The 26,842-nt window shown below is 36.8% G+C and overlaps 1 protein-coding gene across 1 annotated transcript in view; it reads right to left on the bottom strand.

The window, feature by feature from the left end:
• The window catches only part of NPAS3 (neuronal PAS domain protein 3), a 625,842-nt gene that overhangs the window by 50,372 nt on the left and 548,628 nt on the right, over nucleotides 1-26,842 (bottom strand). The window contains exon 7 of the mRNA XM_010583986.1: nucleotides 8,839-8,957. Within this exon, the coding sequence (XP_010582288.1) occupies nucleotides 8,839-8,957 (119 nt within the window). The remainder of the gene's footprint in view (nucleotides 1-8,838; nucleotides 8,958-26,842) is intronic.

Below are 26,842 nucleotides of genomic sequence, written 5' to 3'. Positions count from 1 at the left end.
CTAATACAGCCTGTGACAGATCACAGTGTAATGAAAGTAATGTCTGAGTGTGTAGGTTCCACATTTGTGGAACAACTTTATTCCTAGAAGGTATTCTTGTTTAGAATTTTCATGCAATTCTTCAAGAAAATATTTACTTGCAGAGGCAACAGTGAAAAATACTCTCTTGCAAAAATATATTCTTCTCCCTCTAGTTAACTCATCACAGTTCTACAAAAGCTAGATACACATATGTGTTTGCATAAGATATCAGGATTATATCCTTATGACTATCAATTCGAGACTTATATTTTCTATTCAACAGCTATTGATCTCATGTTACCAGATCAAGACAATGTGCAACAATGAGAAACACAATGAGAAACAGATTTTCTTAAATGCAAAATTCACTGAAATGCAAGTTTAAGAACCTTCCATTCAGTTTCATCTTAGTTCTGAATTTTTTTGACTGTTTCACACTCAATAAAGTTTTACCAGTGGAAGGATGATCCTGCTTCTGCAAGTATCTGCTGAAGAGCAGGAAGATGCTCTCATCTACATTAGCTTAATATTAGTAACATTTTTTTAATGTATGAGTTTATTGTCTTTTCTAAGCATACTTTGGACAAAAACTGTGACCTGTTGAAAGCGTAGGGATAATTAAAATGGTTATTAGTGTTTGCATTTGCACATCTAAGACAATGTTTACATTATGAAAAGGAGGTGGGCCAAAATATCCACTGGCAGCAGTTACAAATCAGCCAAGTGGAGCAGAGATGTTGGCAGCAGCATCTGCCTGTCCTAGAACAAATTCTGGCTCGTGATTCTTCACAGTGCGGTTTTCTTTGCTACTACATAAGGCATACTCCCAATCATTAACAATAAGCAATGGCAGACAACACTGGTGGATAACTTAAGAAAACTCTGTGGACTGAAGATCTCTCATTTTCAGTAGGCATTCCCACCTGGGAGCATGACACCTTTCTTGCAGCATGTAATAGGAGGTATTTTCTGGTTCCGACTCTGGTGAGATCTCATTATTCTCATCCCGCTCACTGATCTCTGTTTATTAACACTGCAACGGGTCTCACACTGCACTACTAGTTCATCTAGATAATTAGTGCTACTTATGAAAGTGAGACAAACGTTTTGTTTCTCTATGACTCAATAAAACTTGGTTCTTGAAAGAATACCAGATTTGGCTTGGAGCTGATCTCTGTCCATTTTTAATATTTTATTATGTATCAGAGTAAATCTTGATCTCATAATTTTCTTTCACTGTTATATCCACTGACTTTTAAGAAAGGTAGCTTCAGAATTATACTGCCTAAAGATCAGAATCAAAGGCAATTGCTGCTAATTTGGTGATATTATTAACTTTTCAAATCACTTATTCTTTGAAAACAGAATTTATGAAAATAGAACATCTCCCAGAAAGCAATCTGTGTTTGCTCAATTTTATGTTTTCTTCTCTTTCAGAACCCAGTTTGTGATTTCCCATTTAGAGAGTCTGGAACACACTGCAACAAAATCACAACTCTGAAGCCATATGACCATTTAAGACAATATCTGAGGAGAAACACATCCTGATACAGGAGTCAGGAATACTACAGCTGCAGTCATCATGAGGAACGATGAAAGCTTGAGTCTTTCTTTTCAAGAAGACTGCTATTAAAAAGGCCTTTTATATAATACTAACTAGTTAGTTTCATTAGTGCTACTGCAAAAATGAATGCCTTACATACATTTATGTCTCCAGATGGTAGAACAGTGCTATAAATCCCATTTAAAAGATGCTCAGCCCTGAAAATGTTTTTTTGAGAAGGTAGAGTTAGTAGCTGCTGAAAACTTTTAAAAAAGTGGTTAATGTATTTAGATGCTATGTGTGAATCAAGCTTTTCCAGACAGCTCTCCTAATAGAATCTCACAGCTCTATAGCAAGGCATAAAATGAACTCTAGTCTTCTTAATCCTGTTGCAGACCATCTTTTCTTGAACCGTATCTTTATATCTACAAGTAGATACTTCATAAGACTCAGATTGGCCCATTAGTATTTTGTTCTTTTATAAGTAATGCTGCATCTTTACTAGCTAAGAGACTTCCTTTTGACTAAAAGGTCATCGATTTACATGGGTGAATTCTCGATCAGTTCTTTCTCTCTGACAAATTACCTTTAAGTCTTCCCAGTGCTGAAAAGTCTGGGGAATGCATGTGCTGACATTTAGAAAACTCTTCACATAATGCTTCCTGATGTTGGTTTCTTATTCCTTCTTCACTCAATTAAGGAGGTGTGGCAATAGCCATGTGATGAAATACTAAATTCTGCAGTTTTCTTTCTTCCTACAGAGAAAGGTCAGGATACCTTTCCGGGACAGAGCAAAATGCTTGACAGAAAAGATTTCAAGGGGGAAAAATAATAGAAGAGGAGAAAAGAATTTAGGCCAAGCTGGAATGTGGGGTATGTGAATTCCCTCAGGCCGAGGAGGGAATTAAATCTGACTCTAACATAGCCCACATCTGAGAAATGTACTAATCATTACACTGTTATGCAAAAAACCAGCTGCCTTCTCTTTCTTCCTCCTTCCTATTCCCCTGAAATGGAAGGTGGTTTTCTGCTGTGTTCTTAACTAGCCCATGATATATTCGGTCCTTAAAGTGATTTTGGAATAGGGACATCTTCTTTCTGAATTCCAGATGAGTCTTTCACTTAGATGGGAAACAATAATTTCAATTTTGGATTGAATCAAGAAAATGGTATCACAAGGCAAGTGCAATGGCATAGTTTTGTCTCTCTAACAGAGTTTTTGGCTCTCTTGCCCTCTTAGATTACTGAATCTAAATTCTGCCAAAAACTGCACTTACTTCAAATGCATAACTGAGATTTACAAATCTTGCCCTCTTCTAAAAAAAGAAATAATAAAAAAAATATTATTTTTAAATTGTGAATAAAGGCAGGAATTATGTGAAAAGGGCTGATAATAGAACTGCCATGGACATAAAATTTCAACGAGAAATTTAGATTCCATCTTCAAAATTGGCACTTAAAGAATTCTAGCTTTATGATTTTAAATGCAAAATCTGAGAGCACAGTCTCAGAAAATGTTTAATTTTAAACAAGTTGATAGAAAGGTACCATTGCACAAAACAAAAAATTGAATTCATGTAGACTACAAAGACTAATTTGTGAAAACACTTTTATGGGTTTTTAAATATTTAAAATATTTTTATATAGAGCAACTGATGTATGAGGCACAACTAACCAAATTTGAATCCTCCATTATTGAAATGCAGACATTAGATGTGCAACAAAACATCAAAATTTCTAACCAAAACTTGCTAAACCAAATTTTTTATAGAGTAATTTCCTTATTTTTATGCAGTATGTCCACCAGTGCTTCAGATTATGCTGCTAGGTTTAACAGTCCTCTGTGATTTAGTAAGTAATGAAGATAACTTTGCTCCCTTCATTGCAATTTGGTCAGTTTGTTCAAGCTTGCTTACTTTCCACAATTCTCTTACACATGAAGACCACCAGAGAGAAAAAACAGGTGTAAATACCTGCTCTTGGCATTGATAAGAGCTGTGATTCTGTAAAGCAGCAATGCAGCGCTTACACCTGTATCCAGTGCTAACATTTCTGCGCCACATTAAAGGATTTCAGAACTCCTGAATGTGATATACAAATAGCTGAAACAAAGTCCATTCCATTCATCTCCAAAGACTATGTATGTGCTTTTCCATAATTCCAAGACTCTTTTCAAAGACACCAAGGCCTCACTTCAAGGCAGAAGTATCTGAGTAACCTAGCAAATATTTCTTTTCTCAATAATACAGGCTCAAAAGTCTAAGGTTGTAAGATTTTGATCAGCACATGATAGCTGCTCTATTTACTTCCAGTTACTGAAGAGTCTGCAGTAGACTCATTGCCTTGTGACCTCAATGACTTTGATATTTTAATGACATGGAGACTGTTTCTTGTTGACACTGAATGGTCCAAGGCATCTAGGTAACACAGCAGATAGAAAGTACCACTCCAAGTAGGAAGGTACAGTCTGAAGGATTTTTAAGATGCCCTTAAGTCTGCTGATGGATCGCCATGAAGGTTGACTGCCAGCTTCTTGGGAGATTGAGAGGCAACAGATGTTGGTTATACCAAATTCAGAGATTGCCACAGCGACAGTAAAAGTACAAGGCAATCTCTTCATGTTTGCTTATCCACCTCTGTAATAGCTTATCATGAAAGAGCTACTCCATAAAACAGTAGAGGAATATGTATGGATATATACTAACATATCTGATGAGCTGATGAACTGGAAACTACTGGCAACTACTGGCTCTGATGATGTTTGATGCTTTGACTACTTTTTCATCCCAATAGTTATGCTTTGTTCAAGAGACCAGTATCAGGCTCTAAAGGTTTGAACAGAAAAAATCCTAGCACAATCTCACATGAAAGTAAATGTGACAAAACAATAACGTGATACTATAGGGGAGTAGGAAAAGTATCACTGGACTTGAACAAAGTAGTTTTCAGTTAAAATTTGCTTTGAGATATGCCTGACAATAGAAACATTGAAGGTGGGATAACTGTTAAGTGGACAGAATTGTGACCCTCAAATGGAGGAAAACAAATGGAAAAGGAGATAAAATGGAGACAACAAAAATCCAAATTAAACACAAAACTATCTTTTATTGATGAAAAAAGTTGAAAAAAGGACGATGTGATACATTTTCAGCAGAGAAAAAACAGTAAGTTTTTTGCATTATGTATCTTAGACAACAGCTGTAATGGTAATACATTCTGAGTTTTGCAGCGAATGGAATTATTTTTTTCTTTTTATTTATTTTCAATGTGTTTTATCAGATTTCTACATTTTATTTGACTTTTTTTTTTTTTAAGATTGTAGATTTACTCACTGAAAACTGAATAGCTCTCTAGCACTACATGTAAACTCTTTTCCTACAAGCTCTGAGCCTAAGAATATTAAGAATGGGAAAATCCAATTCAAGGAGGGTGGTAGGGAACAATGAAAGGGAAGGAGAGAGGGAGGATTAATCATGTAACCGCTTTCCCATTTCAGACTTTTAAGGTAATAAAATTCATGGAAAAAAGGCCATTACCTCCATCTTTACGTATAATTCCGGACTAATTAAATCAGTCCAGGAAAGGGCTATAAACAGGGTTCATCTCATGTCGGAATGATCTGGAAAGGTCTCTTTGAGGTATACATAAGTGTAAGTCTATCAGTGTGATTTTTGTTCCAACACTTCTTTTGATAGAAAATTAGTCCTGACTAGATCAACCCAAATGATTAATCAATCTCATTCTCTGACTGTTTTCAATTTTATGTGATTTTCCTGAGGCAGGGATCACTTGTTCTGAAAATTGGCTAAGCATCTTGTGGACCACCTCAATCATTTGCTATCTAAAGAAAACATTCATCAGCAGTCCTCAAAGCAAGCAAAAAATGGAGATGTGGTTCTGAGCTCAGTAAGAGTTTGGAACAAGACACAGCCACTTCACAAAGATGAAAAATTTTGTCACTGCTGGAGGATTGAATCCACAGGGAGCTGAATATCTTTGATAGAGGTAAAACCTGACTCACATAAGATACACAGTTCACAGCACACTTCTCCTGATGAATGTTTGTATGCTGATTCAGGAGGGTTACCCACTCACAGTGACACAAGAGCTCAAGGGAAGCTGTTAGCCAGGAGCCCTTGCTTTTTGCAGAGGGAAAATTCAGTGCTCTGTTGTATTCTGAAGGTGTGAGACAGTGGCTCCCAAGTCAGCCTGCTCTACCAGGATTTCCCACAGGAACTCTGCTGCACATGACCCCAGCTGGCATAGTGTTTCCTGAGTAAGTGCTGGAGGTCTTCCAGGGACCTCTGATGCAGAACTTAGCCAGCTCTTCCCATGAGCTTTGTCATTGTTATGTAACTGTTCTTTCCTTTGATAATTTCTTATAGCTGTACATCCATAAGGCTCATGGATCTTTCTTAATTTTAATAAAATATATACCTGAACGAATTCAAGAAGCCTTAAGTTTGTTCTGGCACTGGACTTTTAGAAATCAATGAATAAATCGCTAATGTTCCTAGAAGTGTTCCTAACATTCACTATAGCAGTTCAGTTTTATTATGCTTGTCTAATACACCAACTGAGAATGACATTTAAACAAAGCAGTTCTTAACATTCAGTTAAAAAGACATTCACGTGATCCAACTCTTCTAAAATGAATACACAATTTTTCTGGGTCTCACTGAGGCTATGTATAATTCTCCTTCCATTGAACACAGAGTGGCAATAACCATGCTTTTGAAAAACTGACAAAATACAATTAATATGGCTGGACACAGCTGAATTCAGCCAAACACTGTCAGTTACAAAATCCTTGAAAACGTCAAAAAGCAGAGGAACTACACGTCTATATTTACACCTGCTTAGGACTCACATACTGTTTATGCAATTTTACTCATGCTGACTTGCTGATGCCTCATGGAAAAATTTGGAAAAAAACAAATGTTTTATTGTCCTGGTTTCATCTGGGATGTAGTTAGCTGTCTTCCTAGTAGCTGGTACAGTGCTATGTTTTGAGTTCAGTATGTGAAGAATGTTGATAACACTGATGTTTTCAGTTGTTGCTCAGTAGTGTTTAGACTACAGTCAAGGATTTTTCAGCTTCTCATGCCCAGCCAGGGCACCTGACCCAAACCAGCCAACAGTGTATTCCATACCATGTGACGTCCCATCTAGTTTAGGAACTGGGAAGTGGGGGGGGGCAGGGAATCGCCGCTCGGGGACTGGCTGGGTGTCGGTCAGCGGGTGGTGAGCGATTGCCCTGTGCATCATTTGTACATTTCAATCCTTTTATTACTACTGTTGTCATTTTATTAGTGTTATCATTATCATTATTAGTCTCTTCTTTTCTGTTCTATTAAATCGTTCTTATCTCAACCCAGGAGTTTTACTTCTTTTCCTGATTTTCTCCCCCATCCCACTGGATGGGGGGGGAGTGAGTGAGCGGCTGCGTGGTGCTTAGTTGCTGGCTGGGGTTAAACCACGACATTTATTTACAGACAGTTTTTTCAACTATTATACCTTCTCTTTTTATCCATTCTTTGTGTCTAGGAAAAACTAGCTAAAAAATGATATCTGATCTTTCAAAATTCATTCTGCTCTACCTGTGACATCTCAGTTATGGTTTTCAGTGTTTCCATGAGGCATTAGCAGGTCTAAGAGAAATGAAATAGTATTTATATGATAGACATTACTGAGTCTTTTTTTTGAGTAAAGGGTCTACTGTGAATTTCAAAAACTGTATTGTAATGAGCAAAAACCCCACCTTGTGAAGCCAGCCCATTCTAGATATGTCCTATTCTGGTGCTGGACTAACATTAGATTGTCAGGAGTCCAAGAAGAAAGAACGACAAAGTCCTTCACATGTCTTCCTTTTGTTCTCATCTACTTCTGGCAAAAAAATGTCAGACTACCAAATCCAGAGACGAATTCTCTATTTTTTCCCATTACTATTGGAAGAAAAATATCCCCCCGAAAAGCAAGTTCTCTGCCAATCTAACTTTGGCCTAGCCTGCATGGACCATGCCTGATCATAAAAATTAGTATAACTTCAATGACCTGCCCATTTATTCATTTATTTGCCTTCCTCCTCCTGAGACTGCCAGTACACTTCGTGGTCTTGATATCTTCTGAGACTTGTAAACTGGTCAGCATGAACAAGCACTGAGTGCATTCTTTCAGGTGTTGACAAGCAGTACACAGATCAAAATTTGTGGTGCCTTAAGGAACCACTGATTTGGACCTAAATTTCCATCAGCAACTACTTTAATCATCTTGACCCAGAAACCATCCAACACAAGGACTCCCAGTCATTTGCTTGCAAAGAAGGCATTTCTACCAGATTTTTACTGTGCAGGTAGACTACCTCGATGCTATATTCACAGAGAATTTTTTGGGAAAAGTGAGCTGGGGAATTTTAATTCAAAGCTCCTCTAAATCTTCCTCTGAAAACTGAAAAAAAATGCTCGTGAAAGTTTTAAAATTAACATTGACAAGCAACTTCTTTAAATACACACACATTCTCAGACTTACTTTCTTGCACTACTCTTTTATCTTGCATAATACTTAACGGATGACATGTTTCATTCCGCAAGTTGACAATGTTAAAAATGTGCTATTCCTTCTAGTTTTAGTATACTGCAAAGCCACTGATAGCTACCGGCACCATGAGCGATATATGACTGAAGAAAAATGAGATTACTGCTGATAAGGAACAAGAGACTTTCATATCTTAAAAGAGTCTGAAATCCAGCAAATATGATCCCCAGCAGCAGATGCCCCTCAGACAGACAATGAAAGAAAAATGGTGGAAAAGTACACGTTGTGTCTTGTTGTTTCCTTCAGCCAGAATGGCAGTGAAATTAAATAGCTCCAGCATATTGTCTGCATGAAGAAATCCTACCTCTCTGGGAAAAACATAACCCAAAGATGACTAAAAGTCTAACAAAATGAGCAGTAATTTTCCACTATGGAAAAAGTGATGTTACTCTGACTCACCTTCTTTGGTAAAATATACCTTTACTCTGGAAGTGTTGCTCTTTTGAAGGCTATCATGCTGTTATCATCAATGTTTATCATCATAATGATCCATTTAATGGAGGTGTAGTACCAAAGCCAAACCTCAGGCTGGAAATATTGCATTAATGATTCTTTAACAAAAGGAATGAGACATATGCAAATGCAAAATAGCTCCTTTCTCTGTCTGTTAATGTGTCCCTGGAACATGAATGAACATAATTTAAAAATGTCAATATTTCATGCTAGAGTGCAACCCTTACCTTGTATCCTGACGACTTGATGTGCACGCCTCGCTTGGTCAGTGTAGATTTCATTCGGATGAAAAAAGAGCGCTCTAGAGTGTTGTCAGTGGTTAGTAAACTGGGGCTTGTAGATTCCACTAGGGAACAGAAAAAAATACATATACACATAATTTAGATTTTATACATCCCCTCTACGCTATTTTTCAGGTGCAATCCTTGAACTCACTAAAAATAAATGACTGATGGATGCTAAGAGTGTTGTAATCAATTTACCTCGTTTAGAAAACGTTTACTTAGCAAAAAAAAAAAAATTTGAAAAATATATGTATACTCAGTCTTCATTTTGAAGTTATTTTTCTCCATAGAATTTTTAACAGAGATTTGCCTCATTAACTCTTTCTTGCACAATTTTATTATGACTGGAGTTATTTTGTTAGGGTTTGACATTGTTTTAAAAACTGGGGAGTTCTTCAGATTCTGTCTGCTGAAATAGGCTGCAAATTCTGCAGACTTTCATTCCCTAGTCTCCACTCCTCACTTAAACAGTGATACCTAGGGTGACCCACTGCTGGTTTTGAGTGCCTTGATTTCCCCATTACTGAGGGTTAATTATTATCAATAAAGCACTGAGCAACTGAAAGCAAAAATGCTCATGTAAATGACACATATTATTATTATTGTCATCATCACCATCATCGTTAATTATTGGTGACTAATAAGTCACTAATGAAATATCTTTGTAGTCCAATTGAAGAGATTCCTCCTGCTTGAAACTATAGCTCTCACCTGTGCTTCCCACTCCCTCAACTGCAACCACTTAAAATAGTAAATAAATACTCTTAGTATAAACCATGATAAAATAGTGGGTACAACTCAAGTCAGTACTGAGATATTCTTTATATAAACTTTATTATTGCTATTTTTAACCCTGACAACCAACCTCTTCCCAAAATATTGTTCATGGGAAAATTCTGGAGCAGCTTACAATAAGCAAGCATTATTGGAGATTAACTAACTTTCAGTTTCAGTGAGTAATTAACACTGAATAAAAAAAGTTATTTTGAATTTATTCTGCTATTGTTTTGGGGAATTGACCAAACTACTAGTAGAAAGTATTCAAGTATTTAAAAGGCATTTGTTATACAGTCAATAGAAACACAGGAACTTGTTTGTGAGCTAAGGATTATATCGAATTGTCCTTGATTTGATATGGTCACGTTGTCCTGTGTTTGTGACATTTCAGCTCTATTGTGATGAAATAACTGTCAACAGTGCCCCTTTCTTTAGTGTTTCTTTTAAGATTTTTTTGTTTTAGAGAGCATGAATTCGATGTCATTTTAAATGTACAGCTCTTTATCACTCGAGGGAAAAGCAGAGCCATGTTATATTTAGTACTTTCATTTCTTCTGATTAAATATGAATTACTATGAAATTTTTCTCATCATCTAACACGCCATAATACGCCAACAGCTTTTTAATACACTATATAAGCACAAACTTCTGCTCTAAGAGTTTAATTTGCCCCTCTAATCCAATCACATCAACCTTATTTCTCTTATCAGAGATTCCCATTTTGAATTAAATGAGCTCATTAGTTTTAATCAAAAGCAGAGAGATCAAAACTTAAACGTAAATGCTTTAGATCAGAACTGTCAGTCAGCCGTGCAGTTCTATTTTACTAAAACACAAGATCAGAGACCCTTAGAACCAATTTTTTCTCGTAAGGGATGCCAAGAGCTTGAAGATGCTATATCTTTTTTTTTTTTTTTTTTGCTCCCAAGGACAGATTATACATTTAAGGTTAGACTTAATTTAAAGCATTTTTTTTCATCCTGGTGGAAATGGGAAAGTATGCCATTCTGCTGTTGTCTCTTTCACATTTATTGGTGCTGGTCCTTGGAGACCTGAACAAATGTGAAGCCATCACAATCCATGCAACAAACCTGTCCTCAAAAAATTCAGCTCTGTTCAGCAATATAATCTAAGAAATAAAACTCTGAAAGGCAAGATATGTGTTTCAGGGTACGGGATAGTGGAACCCTGAAACAGGAACCAGGGTCACTGGATAGCAACAGTAGTGGTAAGATGAGGATCATAATTAATTATTAGTTTTATTGTACAGTACTCAACAGTGCAGTAGTTAAAGAGAACATTAAGAAACCACAGCATGGGTGCTTCCTGCTGTGTGAAGAAATGCTAAAATCAGCTTAACAAGTGTAGTTGTTGTAGTCCAGGACATTATGCTCTAGCACAGGCAATAAGTACAATATGTCCTCATGTGTTCTAATGGTAATTACCTAAACACACAGAAGTAATGTTAATTAAACACACAATATCTCGTGCTTGAAAAATGATCAGGCTGTAATACATACGTACCATTCCTAAGCAATTGAAATCAAAATTTCTCTTTCATACACAGTTTTATGAAAGAAAGGAAACCATCCGACATATAGTACAGTGTACTTTTCATTGAAATTTTCTGGGCTCATTTCACCTTATATCATAAGCTTAACATTATTTTGCTGTTACTATAGTATATACAAACCTATACGTCTCTGTAAGTGAATATTGTAAAATGCATATAATTTATCCAACAGACTGGAACAGTGTCTGTCATATAAATATGTATTCTAAATTGTTTGATTTTCTTTAACAAAAAGTACCTGAGAGCGTATGTGTGAGATTGGATTAGTTACCAAAAAGTCCAGAACAGCTTATGAACAGCTCTCTGAATTTCTCTCAGGAGAGAACCATTACGGCTGCTAGTACAAATCTGCATTCAGAGTTGCACCCACCCACAGCAGATACCGTAACAATGCTAACGGTGATTATGCATGCAGGATTTTAAAGGTAGGATGTGTACAGAACACATCCATTGATGTCAGTGAGATTTGCACAGGAATATGTGGAATAGGGACCATTATGAGTTCTCAGGAGCTGATTTTAAATGCCTATCACTCAGTCTTTTCAATTTTTTTCCAATTATGTCAAAGGAGGCTAGCAATCTGAGGAACATCAGAATGAAACTCTGTAGCAATTCATTTTTGAGGGTTTTTTTTTGTTTTTTTTTTTTTTTTTTTAATTTGCAGTCTAAGACCTTTAAAAAAGCCTGAAATAAGCAAGGTCTGCTTGGCTTGATACTGTAGTAACTAAAGATGTCTTTTACACTGAAAAATAGTGCTCCTGGGCTGAATTTACTGAGTCTAAACCTACTGTTGAGTTGTAAACCTCTGAAACTGTGAGTTTAGAATGCTAATAATATGATAAAAGTCAATGCTCACTCTGTGTGAATGAAAGCACTACACACTGTCAGGCTTAGAAGTATAAAAACTAAGTCTGGACTGTCTTTGCAAAACAGATAACTGTGTACTCTGTTGGGAAAGCACTTGCCTTTGTGTGTCCTTAAATTTCTTCAGCAGATACTACTAAAGGAATTAACCTCTTCTCTTTCCATTCGCAAAGCTGCTAACGCAGGGTGAGATTTCTGGACACAAGGAATGCATTGTCCATTTCAAAGGGCATGAATCTGCAACCCAGTATACCCATACAAAAGTGTCATAAATGTTAAAATGTTAACTATGAGCCATAGAGCCAAATGGGAAGATAGTTTGAACTAGTAGCCAATTCACAAAATTATTTAGTTATCTCCTCCCAAGCATTTCTTTGTGAACAAGCCTTGTAGCTCTTATCCTTCAATGGACTTTGCCTTGGGAATAATCTTGGGCCCAGACCCCACACACCAGTCACACACTGTTTAACTTCACATACTGGAAGAGTTCTTCTGATGTTAGTGGAATGTATACTGGTAGATAAACATGCACATAACTGGAGGTCTGAGGTCCATGGCTGTGATCCTGCAGTGATCAGCAGATGTACTGTGCATCTGTGTGCAGCCTGACTACCTTATGCTATGGAGCAAAACAATGTAAACCAATGCAAATAATTGCTATTACACAGCAATAGCACAAGCACTATCCCCATGACTGATTCACAAGCACATTCAAATTCAGATAAACAATTTGTCCCCCAGGAAAAAGGAAGTTCCAAATTTGATTTATGTCTTAAATAACGAAATGCTGCCAAATCAGTCTGAATAAATATTCACCAACTTCTGGGTTTTTTTCCCTCACATGCATTAAAAATAATTGAGAGGAAAAAAATGCATTTTCACATGCCTAACAGATAAAAGACAGGCTTCTCATTCTTAGGAGGACGAGAAGCTACACAGGGAAAACCAAACACCAACAAGGAATCGGAGGGGGTTGGTGGGAAAAAAGATTATGGTTTAACGTACAGAAAATTCTGGATTTGATAGCATTTCACGAAGTTTTCACCTGGCTTTCATTTGTCTTCCTTGAAAACAGGTGTCTATGCAGCTTCTAAGAGACATTCTCAAACACCAACTATGCAGCTCTTAGAGAAACAAAGTAAAAGAACATATAAAATAGTAAGAAGAAGGGAGCTCCCTTCTCGTGTTATCTTCTACACTTGCAAACTTCTTCCCATATTTTCTTAAAGTCTTATAATCCTTTGCATAGGCATCTGAGAATTATTATGTTCAGATGAATAATTAGGTAATATAAATCTATCATTTTCAGTTGGACTAGATGTATCTTTGTCAATGTTTCTATTTCTTCTGTGCAGTTTATTGTCTGCAAACAGGCATTCAAAGACTTTCTAGGAAAATTTAACCTTGAGTAGTTAACAACTGTCCTGTTTTTTCTCATATTATTGCCTCTTAAAGTGTGTTTTTAATCAGAAAAGTGACTCTCAAAAAAGCACTGTTGCCAAGGTCATTATCTCTCTGTAGCTTACAGATCAAATTTGATCATTTTATAAGCTAAAAGATAGATTTTTCTAACTACTAGCCCAGCAAATACAACTCAAAACTTCAAGTTAAGACAAATTATTTCCAATAAGTGAAAGTTACTATGAAATTATACTTTGCACTTCTGCAAATGCATGGTTTTAAGTGAAGTGGGTTCAGTCTGATTGCAGGCTGAACATGGGCAAGTACTGGAAGCTAAAGCTTGGTCTAGGAAGGTGCTGAAGATTCTTGGACTATTCGGATGAACCACTTAGGCATATCTATGCACACGGGCAGTCTGCCTGGAGATCAACTGGTGAGAACAGAGCTAGCAATTTCTATGGGTGCTCTCTTGGTCTCGCTGGCATGCTCAACGTCTTGCAAAATCAAGGACGATCTGGACTATTTAGTTAACATTGTGGGTGGCAAAGAAGCTAGTTCATTCTTCCAAGGCAATAATATCTCTAGAAGGAGCTGTAGGAATAGTATTTTTGCTGTGAGCTGTCCCAGTTATAAGCAGGAACTCGAATTCCTGAATGACCAGATTTGGATCTGAAATTCATGGTGCTTTTATCTAACTTGGTAAGACTCTTAAAATTTCTGTTTTGCTATTTACTGAAAAGCTGAAGAAGTTAAGAATTGGACTGCAGGCTTTTGGTGACTTAGTTCCCTTCTTTCTTTTACACAGAGGGAATAATGCTGGGTTCTGGCCAAGGCCTCACTGAAAAGGGGAAGGCTCAGGGCAGCACTTCCAAAAGAAATGGAAAGAAGGATGACTTCCTCTAAAGAATTTATTGCTAGGTAATGTTTTCAGACAAGATAATAAACTGTTCTTTCTTGTCATTCTACCTCCAAGATGAAGACAATTCACTTTTCATGACCCATAAGCCTATTAGAAATTCAAAGGCATAAAAACTTTAAATCCTATCAGACTTCTGTTGGAAGCTGGTTCTTTTAATATCTTTTTTTTTGTTTGGTTGGTTTTTTTCTCTCTCATCCCTCCAAATTTTCCAGATCCAACAACTGATGAGATGGGCTGGCATCTCAGATTGTTTCAGTTAGGTTGTCATTATATACAATCTTTATTTTTTTACAATTAATTTGACACTGAACACTTACATATATATTTATTTCACATTTTTTCATAATATTAAAATTATATTATATATATTTACATATAGAGATATGACTATTTTTATAATAAAAATCTGTAATTACTGGGCTATGGTCCACATGTGATGGTGCATAATGTTAAGGTTAAGCATAGATGTTTGAAACTGGGAGAACAAGTGACTAACTCATATATATACAGTGTATCTTTTTAATGTGGTAAAAGTACCTGCATTCAGGCAAAAGTCAAGTCAGTGCAGTAGCAGTGAATTTAGATACAACAGCCAGAAAAGTGGGAGAACATGTTTAATATTCGATCCGCCTTATACACTCTGGGTTTACAAGAACTTGGATATTACACAGGAATCTGTTGATGTGAACTGTTTGGCCACAATACAGTGTAGTTAATATTTTTAATTTGTACAGTTAATCCTGACTTCTTGATTTGTTGAAAATTGCCTCCAAAGGAAGTAGTGAAAACCCCAATGCTTAACTATACAAAATTTAATGGGCCAAACTATTAGAAGTGCATTAAGAAGAACAGTTCCTTCATTTCAGGGATGAATTCTAAGTGACTGTTGTGGTTTAACCCCAGCCAGCAACTAGGCACCACACAGCCGCTCGCTCACTCCTCCCGACCCAGTGGGATGGGGAGGAGAATTGGGAAAAAAAAAGTAAAACTCATGGGTTGAGATAAGAACACTTTAATAACTAAAGTAAAATACAATGTAATACTAATACTGATATTAAATATATTAATAATAATCATAAGGAAAAGAAATAAAATAAAATAAAATTAATTAAAAAAACCCAAGGAGATGATAAGTGATGCACAATGCAGTTGCTCACCACCTGCTGACTGATGCCCAAGCAGTGAACCGACCCTCCTGGCCACCCACCCCCCACCCCCCCTATGGTATGGAATATCCTCTTGGCTAGTTCAGGTCAGCTGTCCTGGCTGTGCTCCCTCCCAGCTTCTTGTACACCTGCTTGCTGGCAGACCATGGGAAACTGAAAAATCCTTAATTTAGGATAAGCGCTACTTAACAACAACTAAAATGTCAGTATGTTATCAACATTCTTCTCACACTAAATCCAAAACACACTGTACAGCTACTAAGAAGAAAATTAACTCTATCCCAGCCGAAACCAGGACAGTGACTGAAGGCTTAATTCAGTTGCCCACACACAGGTCTACAGCGTTCTTGTGAGCTGCCCCACAGTGTCTAAGATGTGTACAGGAGTGGCAGTTTCACACGGGACCTGCAGAAGACCCAAGTCTTTCTGGAGTGGCTGATGGATGCCAGCTGTGTCTCAAGTAGCACAAGTTCCCTATCTCTGGGAAACTTAAGCTGCTAGAGCCTGGTCCCATTTAAGTAAGCAGGAATACTATGAAAAGACTTGGATTAAGTTCCTGATTATTATTTTATCATTTCTAGCATCCCATGCAGCCTGTTGCTTAGGGCTTTGGTTGCACATGCCAACATTCATTCTGGTGTATGTGGTTACACCAGCCATGGAAATGTACTTATGTTATTCCCCAAAATACACCCCAAAATACACCAGACTTAACATTAACCACAGGCAAAACTAAGCCAGATGTCTCTAAAGGAGCTTAATGCTGATTTACCAACGGGTAAGCAAAACTCTGCATGCAGTTACTGGCAGAATAAGTTATAGTTTCACATAACTATCATACATTTACAAACAACACAACTTTAATGTGCAACCTATATTTGTCTGTGATTGTTAACACTCAGTTTGCAGGTCTTACAAGTGCAAACACTACTATGTGCATACTACATTTGGGCACACAAAAGACTACTACCTGCAGAGAAATAAGCCATGCCTTGACAACTTATCCTGTAGTGTTACAAATAATGAGCTTACCCTGTTTGTTTTTTAAACCAGACTAGGCCCATTAGTTGTGTAAGAAAGACAAACTAAAGTACAAACTCATTGATAGGCTTTCCCTGTTATTATACAGAGAAATTTTTGAATGTTCTATTATCCTTGTGGAACCAAAGTAATCTGAACTACTCTTTACTGGACTAAGAAGTATTACTTTATTTAATGCCTCTCAAAACTTCCTTTCTTCTGCTTCTGCAACTCCTTCTATTTCTTCTTCTTCTAGTCTAGAAACATGTCTTATCAGGCTATTAATTCCTGACATATGCAATTTACTTCCCATGTAAACTTTATCCCACAGAATTCTTTGTATATCTGGTAAAATATAGAATGAGTTAGGTGCTAGGATAGAGCTATAAATAAAGTGTTGCCAGGATGAAGCTATGAATAAGATTTTTGTTACTCCTGTAATGTTGCAAGACAGATTTTACAACAAATTTTGGTAGGTCAGTGATCTATGAAATACATAGAGCTTTTTTGCCTGTTTGAAAACAACATAATAAAGATTTGCTATTAACAGAACTAATCATAGTAGGAAACGTAACTCTGAAAAAGCCTTTGGAAATGTTACAGTCTACTGGGCTTCAATCCATTATCTAAACACTTGCAAATGTATCCACATTCATCCAATAGACCGGAACAACTCTGGAAGAGCTGTTATGGTCTAGTGAGTGAGTGGTACATAAACCATACTGCACATGATGCTCAAACTTCCTTCTAGGTTTTTACATTTAAAGTTAACTTATTTTAAGCAACGGAATAAATAATCTGACCTGACCTGTTGGCTTGGTTTCATGTGAGGTCAGCAAAACTCATAGATTTTTAAGATTCAGTGACAGTCCCAAAGAAAATTAGCACAGTGGTATCGTTTCCTTACTGTTTACTTGCACTGCAGCAATTTTAATAAAGTTTGAAACAGAACACATCCAATGGCTAGCAGAGGTCCTGATGTTAGGAGAGTAGAGGATCGTAAGTAACAGCACATCTATCCTCTGTTAGGGAACGGGTACAGAGAAAAGAAACTGGGAAATGAGGAAACAGCAAAGGAAAAATGGACCCCGGCTAGTTTTGAGGGTAAAAACTTCACTGAATTCCCCAAGAGCTTTATGGGCTTGTAAGGAATACAGGACTAGATGTTAAATCTCCTTTGAGATGTGGCTGGTTTCCACATCTTAAATGATCATTATCCTTACTGAGCAGCGTCTTATAAACAATTTTGAGCGTTTTGTTTCAGCACAAAATTGCCATTAAATGCTGTTGCTGTCTCCCCTCTTTCATGCCCTAGAAGGATCAACTGAGGGTATTTTTTCTTTCTTGCTAGTTTTCTGCTCTTGCCTAGTAACTTGTGAATCATTAACTGACACTCCAGAGCATAGCTGTGAAAATAACTGTGGTTCAGAGCTGCCAATAATGGCCCACTAAAGTTCCTTCCCAGCACATGGCATAAATCTGCCCCCCCCCCAACAAACATTAAAAAGTCCCTTCTGATGTTGCCTAACATTGCCAGCCTGCTTGGGCTTAAAAAGCACAATAAAGAGGTTGCTTTCCAGATTTTCATATGCCAAATGGGAGGTGTTTTTTGGTGAAGCTTTTCCCTGAGGGAAAGAAGAACAGCCGAGTTACCTCATGCTGCTCAGTCAATGTTTGGATGATCCCACTCCGGGGAAACATACACAAGTGTCAAAGTCAAGCTGCTGCTAGTGGATGTTTCTGTACTCAGCAACTAAGCAGTAGGAAAGTTCAAGAGAAAAAACGGAGTATCATAAAGATAGTCTTTGAGAGCACATGACATCCAGCAAAAGCTATTATGCAGCAGCCTGCGTATGCCAAGGAACACACAGTATGAATGCAAAAAGTGAGTGTTTTAAATCTTAGTGGAATACCCCCTTAAATATAGCCACTTGAGGAATCTATTTCTTCAGAAAATACCTTTTGTGCTGCTGGGATATTTGGGGGATTCTATTTTCAATACCTGTGTTCTGGATCTAGTGGAGCAATGCTTTTATCACGACTATAAAATGGTTACGAGCCAATTCCTCATATAAAACAGTCAGTAACAGTGGGGCTTTTTTATGACAAACATGATGTCAGACAAAGGGCATCAGGACTTAGTCTTTGTACTACAATACAAAATAACAATACATAAACACCTTTGCGAAAGCAGCTTGAAACCCCATGTTTTCTATTAAAAAGTCATGTTCAATCTTCACTGTTGATAGAACAGAATAGCTAACACAGAGAACATTGTATATCAGAAAGGTCAATAGTTATTATGAGCTACAAATATATTTTTTTCCATCCTTCAGGCTGTTTAGCGCATATCACAGCATGAGCAGCTGTCTTCTTTAATGCTTTTAAAATTAGAATCCCAAAGAGGAAGAAAAAATTACATTTGCAATGATTGCTCTTTGCTTTTGTAAGTTTATTAAAGTAAAATACACTATTTTATATACATGAATCTTCCATGCAGCCTAACCAAGGGGCAGTAACTGGTTGCTAGTATCTGCTGGATTGCTATATCAATGTGTATAGAATCCTGCCAAAAAAATCACTTTGCACAAATTGTGTAACCTTGCTGAATAACCTTTCTAGAAAAGTAGGTAGCTACTGGGCATATGTTTAAACCAAGCAAGCATATATGTGCAAACACAGACTGATCATTACTAATGGCGAACGCTTACTGGTTTAGCAGCAATAAACATAGATGACCATCTGACCGACCACTTTCTGTTCACGCACTGAAAATGGCAAAGAAGGGTGGTAAGATTGTGGCATCATTTGACCTCTTATTTTTTTCAAACACGGCAAGTATCTGCGTTCATCTTTCCTAACAGTGAACAACTACTTAAAACTGCAAACAGGTTTCCATTCTGTTCTTTGGATTTCAGTCATATGGACTCTACTCCCTTTTCCAAATTTGAACCTTATCTGGATGTGTATTCATGTATGAAGTGCAAACTGGTATTTTATAAATATTTTGAAGTATGGAAGGCCAGAAATAATTTTCTTTGTGAAACAACTTTTTAGCTAATTTAGAATGGTTCAATAATAAAAAAACGAGTTGGAGTTAAAAGCCATATGTTGTCAAGGGAAAATGAACATAATTGGCAAGAAGAACATTTTCCCCATAGGGTTTAAAGTTTGGCTTACAGATAACTTCATTACTGGACAGCGGCAATAGGTATGGTGCCAAGCATCATGACAATATGCAGATTCTTTGGGGGGATAAAGGGCAATGCTGCAGATTTTGCAGGATGTGTAGAAAGTCTTGGTCTAATGTATTTTAGGAATAACTTTCTCCAGCTGCATGGCTTCATAGTTCAGAAGACAGTCAAGAAACACTTTTAAAATGTCAGAAAACATGTAATTTCATACTCAGACAGAATCTCTTTATCCATGTCAAAAACCAGTGTAACGCTTTCCCATCCCTTGCTCTGAACAAGTAACACTTAAAAATAACCTGTGAATACAACTATTAAACATGAAAATACTTATGTCCTCAGCACTGTGCATCCAAATTTATTTCAGAATGCTATTAACATTTCCATCATCACAAGATTCGCTGTGCAACTGTTCCCTCTCATCTGTCATAGAGAAACTCCATGACCCAGTCCAGGCTAGGCAGAACCAGGCAGGCTGCTAATCCTGCTGCTGCTGAGGAACTTGCTAGCACAGCTGGCATAGCAGGCAGCTGAAGCTATTGGGATGTACTGCTCAGCTGGTAGCGCTTCCAGCAGCAGCCTTCAGCCCCAACACTCAGGTACCCAGCTGCAGAAGGGGTAAGAAGCCCAACTATCCAGGTTTCTTTGTAGCTTTGTCCCTTATTAGTACCCTTCCTTGTTCCCATGACAGTATTTTCTCCTCAGGGTAACATACTAAATTAAAATAGGCAACAATATTCCTAAGATACACCAAGAGAATTCTTACACAGGTAAATTAGCATTTATAGATTTCTTTGCTTATGCAGAATTTACAAAAAAAGCCTAGGATAATGACAAGCACTATGGCATTGAAATTCAAAGAGAGTTGAGAATGGGTATCTCCAAAAATGACAGACCCGAGGCTGCTGAAAACAAATACTTAACAGTAGTTCCAGTGGGCTGCAGCCATGCATTATTCTTAGGATACAACTCAAATTATTTGGTGAAAACAAATGTCAAATGAACTGGACATCTTACTTTTATTCTATTTTTTCTCCTTTATTTATGTATTTTGCACTGTGGAGTTAAGAAGGTTTTTGACAGACACAGTCAGAATCTGTCATATTACGCAGGAAACAGCATTTTAAAAATCAGCCCACAGTGCAGGTATTTTGGCAGATTTATCATAAGGCTTGAACGGTAAACACTTAACAGAAGGAATTCTGTTTATTTGCTTTATTTTAACAATGGGAACAATGATTTCTTTTTCCCATAATGCCCCTTCAACTCAAGCTTTAAGCAAAATAAAGCCAAAACCAAGGTAATAGGAATAAGATAATCAATAATAATTGCTCTTCCTTTTTTTTGTTAGCCTATTTTTCTCTCTCTAGTGTTTCCAAACTGGGTAACTTGGAGAATGATCATTTAGACACAGGCAGAACACAGTATGATTGGTGAAATTTCCATGGTACAGTATTTCCTGAGTTTTTCTGAGTTAAAAATTTTCTACATTGTATTTTCACAACCCTGGAGCTTGCACTGTTTCTTTTTCCTCCAAGTCTGAAGATCACCCCATGGATTAACAAATGATTGAGGATTCTCTCTTAAAAGACTCTTTAAAAAACTGTCAGAATCAGCCTGAGACAAAGATTTATTATGAACTATTTAAAGGGCTTAATATATGTATCCCCAAAGAGCCCTTGGAGCAAACTAAAAAGGAAGAATGGAATTCTCAAAGAATGGGAAAAATCTCCAATGCCCCACTTTCTTCACACCATGATTACTGTTTACTCAAAGGATAAAATGCCTAACCTGTCACATGAAGTCTTCAGAAGCCATATTACTGCTGATGTACAGTAAAAAAAACCAAAACAATGAGCCCCGATAGTAATATGCCTAAGAAAGGCAGCTGTAATTTGCTTTCTAACCTGTTCACTAACACACTAATGTGGCTACATCTTGTAGAAAGAGCTGATCTCCTGACCCAGACAGCAATCAAACAACTGCCAGAGTGTTTGCTGTCACACAAGCTGTGACCATTACCTTAATTATATGTTACCATATAACAAACCTTCCCTAATGAGCAAGTCTTCTCCCACCTGTGTGCCAGCTAACCCTTCTGTCCTTGAAGAGTTGTACTGCAGATGATTTCAATTTGAAATTTGAAAAGCATATTCATATGCATTCCTTCCAACAGATAAAAATATTATGTATCTTAACAAGGTTAGTTGCTTTACTAGAGTGCCAAGACAGTAAAAAATACAGGCTTATACTAAAGAAGAGAAATTGGAAAGAAACATACCATACTACTGGTAAATTTTAAGCAAAGCTGGATCTGACCTTTGACTTTATGTTCATATATAGGTATATCATATTTACATATTCTTTTGTGTTTACAGAAGTATATAAACTACTTTTACATTGACATTTTTCACTTTGTGCCTAAAACCAGGAATTATACCTGGGTTCGTGGTTTACACAAATGCCTGCTTTCCCTCTCTGATACCAACTTCTAGCAGGTTACATTTCTTCTTCTCTTCTAGTTTTTATCTCTTTTTACAGCATTTTATGTTCTTTTATTGTCTGATATTTAGGACATTTCCATTCACATTACAGTAACAGGACACCATATCCTTATGAACAAATAAAAGACAACTTCCCTCTCCACAGAAGTTATCCGTGTTCTACCTCAGATGCAGTACTGGGAAAAAGAGGGAAAGAGTGAGGCATAGGAATCTGGGTTTGGCGTATCTGGGTTATTAGCCTCTCTTCTTATGGGACAGTTTTAACATTTTACCTGTTCATGCTAAATACATACCTAAACTAAGCAAATCAGTGGAAAGCATCTACAGACTTCCCATCTGCTATGTGTTTTACTTGAACAGTGAGCATCGGTGTAGAAAGTCTTAAAGATGCAGCTATTATGTCAAAAGAAGATCAGGAGGAACATGAGAGGGACCTAAATAGCAACCAGAGCAGACAATTGAACAACAGAGTAATAGATGAAATTTCATGCTAACAAGTGCAAGATGTAGTACCCTTTCAAAGAAACTACTCCTGTATACTGAGGAGTTTTAAATAACTATAACAAGGCAATAAAAGGAAATGGAAATATCTCAGTGAAAACATCTGCTCTGTATGAAGACCGTTATGACTAAAAAGATAAATGAGATTTTAGAACACAATAAAAATGAATCTAAAATTAATAAATTAGTAAAGAAAATATTAAAATGCTATTATGTAAATTTATAGTCCAAGTTTTACACTGAGTATTGTGTTCAGTTCCGGTCATCTTCTATTAAAAAAGAGAACAATGGAAACAGAAATACACTAGTAGAAGGACATCTGAAGAGAGTTTAATGAGAATATAAATATTTAGCTTTGAGAGCAGATAAATAAGAAGTGATGTGACAAAAGGTACATAAAATAATGAACGATACATAGAAGATAATATGGGAAGAAGGAGATTTCCAATAAATTGAAGGGAAAGCACATTTTGAGCTGATAAAAACAAAAACATAAAAAGAAATAATTTTTCCTGCCCAACATGTAATCTATGCAATTCACAATCTATATATATATAAAAGAATTTCAAAAGGAGGACTAAATATCTATGAGGCTAACAAGAATAACCATGCTACGCTGTGTATAATAAAATTTACATGAGATATCAAGTGCTATGCTTCAACTTGTATGGTACAGTTACCATTCTGTAGATTTTACATGTGGTTTGGAAATATTTGGTACCAGCTACTCTAAAAGACAAGCTAGTGGGCTAGACTGACAATGTTCACTCATATATTATATGAATTCCTGAGTTCCTAAGAAATTCCTCTTCCATATAAAGATCTGTGGCAGGAGATGCTTCTCTTGTTTACTCATCCACCACCAGGTTTAAAATTCTCCAGTGGTTTCTAAGCATTCAGCAGCACAGAAAAAAATGGAGTCTCTCCAGAAGGAATGCACAACTCCTTCACTTTCTCTTTCCTTCATTTGCTGGCTTTGAATTGGAACATTCTGAAGTTAAAAGCAGCAATGTAAAGCTGATTTGTGTTAAGGTAGGAATAAATTCTGAAGCTAAGGTAATCTGTGGTGAACCTCTTGCCAGTGGTTCTCTTCCTTGAGTATTGAAAAATTCAAGTACTTTCAGCTGAAGTCATTACAGGAACTTCAATGGACTTAACATTAAGTGCAACATCTCTTCATAACTGAGAAGATCCATCCTCCAGCTGGCCTAAGATGTCTGCCTTTGCTGAATACACATTATATATTCAAAATGTTCTCTATGTTTTCCCCACTCTACTACAAACATGGCAGAAAGCAGCTTGCAAAGCTTGCCTATTACCATTATGGGATTGTTCATGAAGACTCTGTGCTGAACTCCATTTCCTCAATCTTTACAGTTAATTTTTAAAGTTAAAAGATTCTTATTACATAGCTTGTATAAGAATGAAGACTTTATAGAGAATAATAATCAGACTGTTTTCAAAGAAATTATAATAGAGATGCAGCATATTATATGTTGCAGAGAGTTTTGCTGTCAGATTATATTCTGTATATTAAAAATAATATTATCATAATTTTAATTTAATCCTGGTACATTTTTAGTGGACAGTTATAAGGTAATCAGGGAAGACTATAAATCTTACATGCAAATATATTCTACAATAAATGTGTGTCTTGCCACAAAAACCCCAAATCGTAACAGTGAAACAAACATGTTTTAATGAAATATTGCATAAGTAAGTTCTTGTATACTGCAAAATGTGACTTGTAATGTGAAATTACTTTTCAAAGCCAAAAGGTGATACAAGACCAACAGCGATCCACATTATCTTTGTACTTTCTTACTGGCTTAGTCACGACATAGCTCATTATATGTTTCAATGTTCTATGGAAAAGTTTCCTATGCCAAGTAATTTAATTTCAGAATGACTTTGATTAAGTTATACTTATATTGCAATACAAAAGAAAACCCATCTCTCTAAAAAGCTTTTGTTAAAAAATATTCATATTTTCCTATTTAGGCACCCAAGTTCTCCTACAAAATCCCAGTACAGTGCAAATAGTGATTTCATATAAAAAATGTTAGTAGCTGCTTAATACAATCAGGTGTTAGAATAATGATGATTACTTCATCATATTCGTAATTTTTGCATTCTGTTAGCAAATTTTGCTTTTGCTAACATGATGCAAAAGTTGTTAATATAATGAGTCTCATTGTATTAGCAACTTTCTATCACATTAACAAAGATTAAATTTGCTAATGTAATATGACAGTCACTAACATAAGATTAGTGCAAACAGAGACCAAAATCTCTGTAGACCTCCTAAAGGTAATGCTGAACATGTAAGCAATGCTCATTTGTTTTTCCTTTGTTAGCTATACTTTGAGTACCTTAAGTGTCACATCCATCTACACTCACTGAATGTTCTCCGGGAAGGTCCATTTTATCGAACACTAATGGAGCCGTGAGACAATGATTAACTTTTGATGCAAAATCATGAACCATAAAGTTTCCTTGTTAGAAGATAAGTGACTCGTGCAAATGGATCAACTGATATTTATACCACATAGAGATGTGTGTTCATAAAAAGACATAAAAAGTATCGCTGATCAATTTATATAGGACCGTCCATGATGAGCATAATGATGTCTACACAGATATCAAACAGATACAGCAAATACCCTTGCACTACATTGCTTGTGGGCATTTCCCAAAAGAGAGTTCACAAGTTAGAAAGAGCTTATGGCATAAATGCCACAACATTAATAAAGGACAAACAGCAGAACTCAGCCTGAATACAATGATTGTGTTTGTCTGTGCTTGTATACCGCAATGTCAAAATGGCTGCACAGTCCCATCCACACCTGCACAAGCGACTTGGGAAGTAAGATATGCTTAGGCATGCATGTATCAAGGATGATTAAGAGGCTTTAGCCATGTCAATGCTCCCTGAGTCCTGCTGCAGCACTGGCACCATTCACATTCCTGGGTTTAATGCTTCTACTTGATTCCAGCTCCCTGTCCCAGACTTCAAACATAAGGAGGCAAAGAGAAGCTGCAGCATTATGTGAGAATACAAGTATAGGTTCCTGTTCTCAGAGAAAGCCTAACCTTGCCATTTAGGCAAGCTGAGTCACATGCTAAGTTAAAGAAGAGTTGTGACGGACTGTTAGTACAAGAGGGCTTTAGAAGTGGACCTTGCTCTCACCTTCCATTTTGAGCGTCTTAGGTCAAGCCACATACCAAATCCTACAGTCTGAGAGGTATTATCCTTCTTATGTCCTGTCTCAGAATAACCTACAAGATAAAAGTACTCCTTCTCCAAGTCTGCAGGCATCCAGTATTGGGATTTAACATACTACAACATGAGGGTGCCTGAATGCAATTCTGGTTTGACAAGAATGAAAATGAAATGCAACAGTTAGTCAACACAACAACTATTTACAGTAGCAAGCAATCAAACACCACTAAAATATTCTGAGGAGAAAGAACAGCTGTTTGTCTACAGTCTGGGGTAGAAAACCATGGCATCAGAAAGATAGTAGACATAGGCTTTCAGTGAATAACCTCAGCACAGCCTCATGCAAAGAATGACAAACATTTGGTATATAGTCTGTTTTCCTTTCAGGAAAATCACCAGTAAATTCAGCCCATACAATGTAGTCATGGAAGGAAAAGGGGGAAAGTAAAAACAAGCAGGATTCTTGCGGAACAGAGCTGCTGAGTAAACTGGGAACCCAGTAAGTAGACTTGGGAACTGCACAGATAAATAAGACGTGCTCCAAGTTTTGATTTGCTTTATGCTTGATTTGCTTTTATAGCCAATGAATAAGTTTTGTGGTCAAGAGAGTTGAAAAGTTAGAATTAGCACATAAGAATTGTCTAAGCTGAGAAGCCCTAGATACAGTGGCGCAACCACAGGTACCATAATCAGGTCTGTAAGTAAAGGAAGGGGCTGAAGAGGGAGCTAGATATTCAACAAGGCTCACCTGAAGAGTATGAAGGACCTTTTGACATCAGAAGAATTTTAAACTGGATTCATAGCTTTA

The sequence above is a fragment of the Haliaeetus leucocephalus genome, unplaced genomic scaffold (genome assembly GCF_000737465.1).
Source record: "Haliaeetus leucocephalus isolate CR32 unplaced genomic scaffold, Haliaeetus_leucocephalus-4.0 Scaffold932, whole genome shotgun sequence".
NCBI classification, from domain to species: domain Eukaryota; kingdom Metazoa; phylum Chordata; class Aves; order Accipitriformes; family Accipitridae; genus Haliaeetus; species Haliaeetus leucocephalus.
This window is presented reverse-complemented; position numbering and strand designations above follow the sequence as displayed.